This window comes from Tupaia chinensis, unplaced genomic scaffold (genome assembly GCF_000334495.1).
Source record: "Tupaia chinensis unplaced genomic scaffold, TupChi_1.0 Scaffold000168_1, whole genome shotgun sequence".
Classification (NCBI taxonomy): domain Eukaryota; kingdom Metazoa; phylum Chordata; class Mammalia; order Scandentia; family Tupaiidae; genus Tupaia; species Tupaia belangeri.
In genome coordinates, this window is record NW_006159643.1 from 1204069 (window position 1) to 1212643 (window position 8575).

The window sequence follows — 8575 nt, forward strand, 5'->3', positions numbered from 1 at the left end:
AGAGGGGATGGTCACGCCGCAATCCCTTCTCCTCCATTCTCCTCTCGGGATCTTGGGCACGCACGCACATGCGCCCGGCGTGAGTTTTAAGCCACCGGGTCCGGGACGCGAACTGCGGTTGACTACGTGGGAGTCCAGCGACAAAGCCATTACACTAACTGCTGGTTCCCTATAAACATTTTCTTAGCACTTTACAGTGCTAAGAAAAAGCAACATGTAATACACAAAAGGAAGAATACTCAACTATAATCCCATCACTTTGAGATACTCACCATTAATAATTTGGTGCTTTTCTTCTAGTCTTTTTTTCTATGCATTTCCATGTATACGCATATATATACATTTCTACCTAGAACTGAAAGCATTTTGTACCAACTTACATTTTGGCCTGTGCAAACTCTTGATTTTTAATGTTTTCACTCACTGTTTAAAAAATACTTAATTTTTAATAGGAAAAAAAATTTTGTGCTTCCACTTTCTTTTCTAGATTTATCCCTATCAATCCATCCTCCTACAGAAGTAGTGAAATTTCCCTATTCCACATTAATCCATGATCACATAAAGATTAAGCTTTCAGTGAAAACAAATGTTCCCTCTATCATCAGCTAAATCACCAAATCGCCCCCATTACATCTCCCCATTGTATGTGAAATGGTATTTGGCAGAACATGTAGATGGATGAAAAGATAGACTCACCCGACTCAGTGGTGATAGGCAAAGAGAAAAATGTGTCTGAATACAGTGGCTTTGTGAATTCCTTCAGGTCTTCATCAAACAGCTGTGTAAATGCTCGAATGCTGATTCTGCAAAGAAATTCAATGTATTTCAGTGCAGATTAGTGGTTGAGCATAGTCGTAGCTGAAAAATGCATTCAAGGAGGAACAAGTTAGGTACCTGGTAATGTGCATACAGAGTTGGATATGGAAGGAGAGACATATATTTTAAAGGTGCAGGAGGGGAAGAGGAAAAGAGAGAGAGAAAGAATGAGTGAGAGAGAGAGAGAGAGAGAGAGAGAGAGAGAGAGAGAGAGAAAGAGATAGACACTCTAAAAGGGTCTTTTCACCACAGTCAACAACCAATCTCAGCTGTCCTGGATTACAGCATGCTCAGGGAACTCACAGGACATGAATCATTACCTTTCCCAAATGGGTCCAGTAATGTTACAGCTATGCCATCACTGCTCAGGAGCAGTAATTCTGAGATGCCTATTAGAGCACTTGGATGGCTTACATATCAATATTACTATTGTTATTTTTAATTAAAAAAATGTTTAGACATGTTTGCCTTAGGCTGTGTGTGCTAGCTGAGGAGAGAGAGAAAAACAGAGACAGTGAGAGGGAAGATGAGAAGTCACCCCCTCAGGGGGATGACCACACCACAATCCCTTCTCTATTTTCCTCCTGGGAAGGCATGCTACATGTTGTAGCATGAGTTTACATATAGCCAGCATGAGTTTAAAGCCAGCAGGTCTGGGACTCGAACTGCAGTTGGCCATGTGGGAGTCCATTATGCCATCTGGTGATCCCTACTATTGTCATTTTTAATTACATGTCTCTCTACATTTTTGGCTCTAGTTATTTTCTGAAGTGCCTTTTATCTAAAAATATTTTAATGTCATAGTTATTGTCATCAGCGAGAAATATTTATTAATTGCCTACTTTATGTCTAATTTCTTTAGTTACAGATAAATGCATGGTTGCTATCCTTGAACACCCGAGAAACAGAATATAAAAATTAAGGAAAATTGTAAACCAAACAAAAAAAAGCATGAGGGTCAGTAGGTGGCGTGGTGGTTAAGGCACTGGGCACTCCCATGACTGACTATGAATCCAGTCCTGGACCTGGTGGCTTGTTTTCTCACTTTCCCCCTCTCTCCCTCTGTCTCTCTCTCTTTGGTAAAATTAAAATAAATAAATGAATAAAAAAATTAAAATAAATAATTATTTAATAAAAAAATGAATTAAACTGCAAATGAGGAAAACTAGAATTTGGAGTAACCAGTGTGTTTGGGCATGAGGAGAGAGAATTTTGAGCAGACAAGTCAGTTAGGAGATTGCTGTGGGACCAGCAGATAGCATAATGGTTACATTGCTGGGCTCCCATGTAGTCGACCATGGTTCGAGTCCTGAACCTGAGGGCTTAAAATTCATGCTGGATGCGTGTGCATGTGTGCCCAAGATCCTGAGAGGAGATTGGAAGAGAAGGGATTGCAATGTGGCCACTCCCCTGAAGGGTGATTTCTCTCTCTCTGTCTCAGTTTCTCTCTGGTGAGCGCATGTGACCCATAGCCAAAAAAAAAAAAAAAAAAAAAAAAAAAAAAAAAAATTCTCTTAAAAAAGTAAAAGAGAAAGAGATTATGGCAATAATTCAGGTCAGGGACATTTTTTTTAAATAGGTTTTTGCTATAGGGCATGTGTGCTCACCAGAAAAACAGAGAGAGACAGAGAGATATAAAGTGAGAAATCGCCCTCCCCAGGTGGGATGGCCATGCTGCAATCCCTTCTCCTCCATTCTTCTCTCGGGATCTTGGGCACGCATGCACACGCGCCCAGCATGAGTTTAATCCACCAGGTCTGGGACCTAAACCGCGGTCAGCTACATGGGAGTTCAGTGACATAGCCATTATGCTAACTACTGGTCCCAGGGACATGGGGTCTTGACCTGGAGCAGTGGCAATGAGAACAAAAAAGACTGTGAAAAGCACTTAGAGGAGGGACAAGATGAAGTCTAGGCTAAAGGAGAAAGGAGGTATTAATGATGGTTCTAACCTGTGAGATCAGGTCATTCAGGAGAGTGATAGTACCATTGATAGAAATGGGAAGGCAGACTAGAGAGAGCTTTGCTGGAATATGGTGAATTTAGAGTGATAGTGAGACACTGGTTAATAATTCTCCAGCTATATTTGGAGTAATTTCAGTCATGTGGACAGAAGAGCTGCTAAGTTGACTATCCATGTGCACATGTGGAACACTGCCTGCGAATCAGCTGGTCCTAAATTCAATCAGCAAACAAGATGAAATCACTAAAACATATCTGTAACCTCAGCCTGGATGAAAAGCCTATGATCCCCATTGTAGGACCTACTTTCATGCTCTCAGAATGAGTCAGGCTCAGTCTAGATGACTGCATTCAATTTTGGGGGGCATATTTTAGGAGGGATTACAGATCACTTGAGGTGACTAACCAAGACAATGAAAGAGAAGACTTAGAGAAACGTGACAGTTAACTTTAGATGTGAGGAAGGATGCTATGTAGAAGAGCAAAAAAAAAAAAATTTTTTTTTTCTTCTCAAAGGTAGAACTAGGCTCAGTAGGCTGAAGTTATAGGGAGGGAAAGTTTAGAAACAAAAGGCTGTTTTATAAAGCCTAAAGTATGGGCTACCTCATGGGTAGTGAGTCATGGTGGGAGGGGATGTAAGCAGAGGCTGGAGAAGAATCACTCCCAGGGAAGCTGTAGGAGGGCATCCCTGCTATCAATTGAAGATTGGCCTGAGTAATTTATTGAGTTCCTTCTGTCTGAAGGCATCTCTGATTGTAGGTTTACTGGTAAGAGTATTAGGCTTGGTTTAGATGGAAAAGCTTTTGCGATTGTTAATTAAAATTCTATGGAAGTGAATAAACATGGCTCATTTTAATCATTGTCAATCTCTCCATTATAATAAGGAAGCTTACTATATTATGTTAGAGGTTTGGAACTTAAAGCCTAGAGAGATTCTGTGCCTTCTTGTCCAAGATCACAGAGAAAAATGGTGATGGAAAACTAAATGTCCTATTTTCTGACTCTTCACACAGATCTCTTTCTTTTATTTCCTCTTGTCTTAAATTTTCATTAAAAGCAATGACTTCTCCCAGAGAGATAGTAAAATGAGTCTGGGCTAAGAACCTGAGCATTGTAGGTCTTGCTCTCACTCTACCTCTAATTAGTTCAATAGTCCCTAAGGTTCTTTAAGTCTCAGTTTCCTCATCTGTAAAATATAAACATTGGATATAACAACCTTGACATGTTCTGCTCTGAATTTCTATAAATCACAGGTATAGACGCAAAATACAAAATGCATGAAGATGAATAAGAACATCTAAGTGGGGTCTGCAGGTCGTGTGGTGGTTAAGGTGCTGGACTCCCCACATAGTTGACCACGATTTGAGTCCCAGACCTGGCAACTTGAAACACACGGGGGGTGTGTGTGTGCCTGCCCAAAATCCCAGGAGGAGAATGGAGAAGGGATTAGGGCATGGCCATCCCCCTTAGGGTGGTGATTTCGCGCTTTCTCTTTCATTGATTCTATGGCAAGAGCATGTGCCCTATGGCAAAAACCTGAAAAGCAAAAACAAAACCCCCAAAATAAAACAAGAACCTCTACGAACACAGAAAGGTGATCATGACCTCAAATAAACTTGGCTTAAAATAAGTGGATCATCAAGGCTTAAAACTCTTTCTAAAAGTGGACACCACAACCACATTCCATAGTCCAGAATTTAGCACTCACTCATAATCCCCTCTCATTCTATCTCCCTGGTCTCACTTTCCTCCCACCCCTTCTATAACCCCCTGTTTGAAACTAGACTATTGGCTCTTCTCTAAGTAGTCTGTGAATTTCCTCTTCCACATGTTGACTCCATTGTTTCTTCTACATTAAATCTCCATCTGTCCCTATCTCCATATTTCTAAACCTTTCTCTACTTTTTAATGCCAACTAAAAATGGTAAGTACATCAAGAATCCTTCTGAACCTTCCCAGTATGTGCCTATACTCATCCTATCCCTTTCAACATTCCCGCTTATATTTTATAGATATGTCCTTCTCTCTCTGCATTTTAAGCTTCTTGAAGGCAGGGGCTCCATCTTATTTATCTTCCTGTCACTCACAATACCTGGCCCAGTACCTTCCACAAATGATACAATATAACATATTTAATATGTATAGAAGATAAAGTTGTCTCAACTTCAAATGTATCCAGAATTAGAATTCTTTAGCAGAAACTTATAGATTATGTGGTTCCATTTTTCTTCATGTGAGGAAAACAAGATCAAGAGAAGCTGACTACCTGATTGTAGTCACATTGCTATTCTATTTAGAAACAAAACCAAACTAGATCAGCACTTTCCTAATTCCTAAACTGCATCTCACCATAATGATCTGCCCTTTCTCTTCCCATATGGAGCAATGCTAATAATACATACAGATATAGGAACCCAACAATGAATGGGAACCCACTACATTCATTAACATAAAACAGGTGCATTCCAGCTGAACCTAGCATTTCCCATTTCTTTTCTATCTTTTCTTGTTCCATGTTCTTTCCTGTTCATCTGTCCCCTTTGGGGCGAGAAAATGATGCCTGACAGCATTGAGGGTCACTGTGGTGATTATCACCTGGAGACAGGCAGAAGTCTGATAGCACTGAGGCCAATCAGTGGCCATCACACAAGAGGCTGCTTAGCATTTGGTTTGCCCTCGTGCTTCCCCTGTTCAAGTGTTATCTGCCTGGCATGCTTTGAACAGGACTGAACCACATGTATATTGGAGAAATACAGAAATGCTGTATTCTAGAAAACAAATATGTACACCATAAGTTGGTTATGCTACAACAAGAATGTATAATTTCTATAGACTATTTTGGCTCATTCCTTTATTTGTCCACAAGCATTTCATGAGTGCCTCTTTCGTGCCAAGTACTTGACATACTGTTTTGCAATGAACAACACAGCTGTCTTTCCTATTAGCTTGTGAGCTTGCCCAATCTAGCGAAGGGGGCAGGTAATTTGGTAAAAGATTACAAGCCACTGGTCAGTGTAGGATTAGAGAGACATAGCGACAAGATGCTGTGGAAATTGAGTTATTGGTTGACAAGGGTGGTGTGGGCCTGCGTGAGATTTGAGCTGGTTTTTGAAATATATGAAGGAATTTACCAGCCATACAAGAGTGAAAAGCATCCCCCAAAGAGTGAACAGAATATGCCAAGGTTCAGATATAAGAAAACCACATGGTATTCAGAGAACCAAGGAGTGAGGAGTTGCAAGAGAGCAGGTGGCACTTGGGCAAATGGTAGGAGCCAAGACCTGTGCGGCAGGTGGGAGAGAGAAGGCGAGGGCTTTCTGTGCCCTGCTTTGGAATCTACTTGAAAGTGAGTGGTAACCATGGGGAGATCTTAATCTAGGAGGGACACGACTAGGTTAGATTTACACATACATTACTCCTAAGAACAATCCTGTGATGATTCTCAATGAGAAAATTGAAGACAAGAGAACTGCAACATTTCCAGGGATGCTGAGCTCAGAAACAGCAGTGCTGGACAAAAATGCAGGGCTCTTTCTAAGATCTCCGCAACTACTGTGGATAGGAAGGATGTGTACTGGGAGACTGGTGGGTCCTGGTTCAGACATGAGTTGTTTACAGTGTGTTTTTCTCTCTCTCTCTCTCAAGTGTAGTAATGAGTCATCTTTTTTCCTTCGTGGAGAGTAAAGCAAGCAAACCAACAAAAATAGCTTAAACTTTCCAACTCAAAAATAGAAAATAGCCCTTAGGAGACGTTTGCTCACATTTCCTTGAGCACCAGTAACCAAAGAGCTGTGGCATCTGTTAATTCTCATAGGAATGGAAGGATCTTGGATTTGTGATCTCCTTTGTCTCCTCCACCTCTGTAGTTCCTTCAGGTATACACATATGGTCTTCTTGAAGAAAATATCATAATAAACTTATGTGTGTTTACTTTGAAGGTGCCGACCTTGCCTAAGAGGAAATAGCAAGCTTAAGGTGGGCCTGGACAATGGTAGCTCTACAGGATTTTTGCTAAAAGTGAGTCTTTTGTTTTAGGAAAAACATTTGCCTGTGTTTATTAATGTGATGGAAGGGCTAAGTATATTCTCAGGTGTGATGTAATGTCATAGTCTCCTTTTGGAACCAGCAGAAGAATTTTTCCTATTGAGATCAGAAATGATAGTCAAAATATGTAAAGGTCAGTAAGATCTCTGCACTGACTAACCAGACCGGATACAGGAAAGAAACTGGTTGGCTGCAATATCAACTCTGTTAACACCCATCAGAGAAGGTACATTCTTTGCAGAAATTATAACCTTGAATGTCTGCAGCCTTATAGCCCATACAGTAGCCTCGGTTACCCTTCTCCTGAAGATCCTGATTGGAGTGCTGTACATTTCTCTTTGTTCCTGCTTTCTGGAAAGAGTCCAGAAAGAGCACCAGCAGTTCCTAGGGTTGAACGAGCCTGTTGCTGCAGTGGTGCTTCCTGAGGCCAAAGCCAAACAGCTGCTCCTTTTCATCTGCTATCTCAGTGGAAGGATAGGGTGACCCCATTCACTCAGGGGCTCCTTGTCTTTAAGAGTCCTGTCTGACCACAGAGCATTTTCACCTTTACATGCCTCTAAAGGTAACTAAACATAATTTCAGTCTTTCTGTTTAGACATGTTCGCAATAGTTAATATTATAAATGACTTGACCCATATTAAAGAAGTCATTGGAGGAAGAACAATCTATTAAAAGCCTGCAGTTCTTCACATATAAATTGGAGTTTGCGGATAGTGCTAAAGGCCTTCTTTACACATTATCTGTGCATAGTGGTAAGAATCTAGCCTTTATAGATGACCCAGTAAAATGTAGAGTACTATTGCAATGTAGATTATTAAGCTACAGAAGCTCAGATGCATTAGATGCTCAGACAGTCAAGTGCCTCATAATGTAGCATGTCCCTTTTATTAAAACAATGGTAATGCAGCTAACCTGTAGGCAGTGCGTGGCTTCAGTGGTCCATCACAGAATTTTTGCTGGTTTGGATCACATTTTCCACCTAGGTTCTCCATCTCTGCTCCAAGTTTAATGTTAAAACTCTTAGAGTTGCTGTCAGGACTTTCAGCACATTTGCTGGCAAAATAGTTGGTCTGGTACACTCGAATGGAGGCATTATGCCTGTACTCCAGGTAGGAAGGGAGAGGGTGATGTTGTTCTGGTTTCAGTTCATCACTTCCTGGAGGAGAAAACTCACAGTTAATAATTCCTTTTCTTGGGACTTTGGTGATTTCAGTGATTTCTAACTAGGCTTCTAAAGCTCCTTCCTCACCCACTATCTCTGGTCATTCCCAGAAAACTGATTCTGTGATCTGAAAGGGTGCTATGAAGTTCTCCTAATGAAATGAATCTTAATTCAACTTTTCTAAAATATAAGTAAATAAATAAAGTGTGTTTATGTGCATATATAAAACACACATCACAGACCTACATGCACATGCATATACCGTAATTTTTTAGGAAATAAAAATGAGGGCAGCTCACTGCATCAAAGAATAACGCGTCTCATAGCCCTGAAAGTTGGACAGCTCCTCAATAAGCTCTCTACCTTGCCAATAACCATTGTAGCTGAGCTAATAAGGAAACCCTTATGACCTGGGAAATAGGGAAAAGATAAGAGAAATCATGTCCCTGGTGAGAGCAGTCATCTCACAAGTCACGTTCCACATGCCATTCTCAGACTGATAATTGCCCTTTGTGTGGCCTTCTGTTATCTTGAGCACAGTTTAACCCTGGCTCAATTTTGGCCCCTCAGAGCATTTCCCAGAACTCTTTC

General features: G+C 40.8%; 1 protein-coding gene across 2 annotated transcripts in view; it reads right to left on the bottom strand.

Annotated features, from left to right (window-relative positions):
- Nucleotides 1-8575, bottom strand: part of PTPRB (protein tyrosine phosphatase receptor type B) — a 148300-nt gene that overhangs the window by 28750 nt on the left and 110975 nt on the right. For both annotated transcript variants that reach the window (XM_006146179.2, XM_006146180.2), the window contains 2 exons: nucleotides 7735-7978; nucleotides 697-803 (listed from right to left, as the gene is read on the bottom strand). In XM_006146179.2, the coding sequence (XP_006146241.1) occupies nucleotides 697-803; nucleotides 7735-7978 (351 nt within the window). The remainder of the gene's footprint in view (nucleotides 1-696; nucleotides 804-7734; nucleotides 7979-8575) is intronic.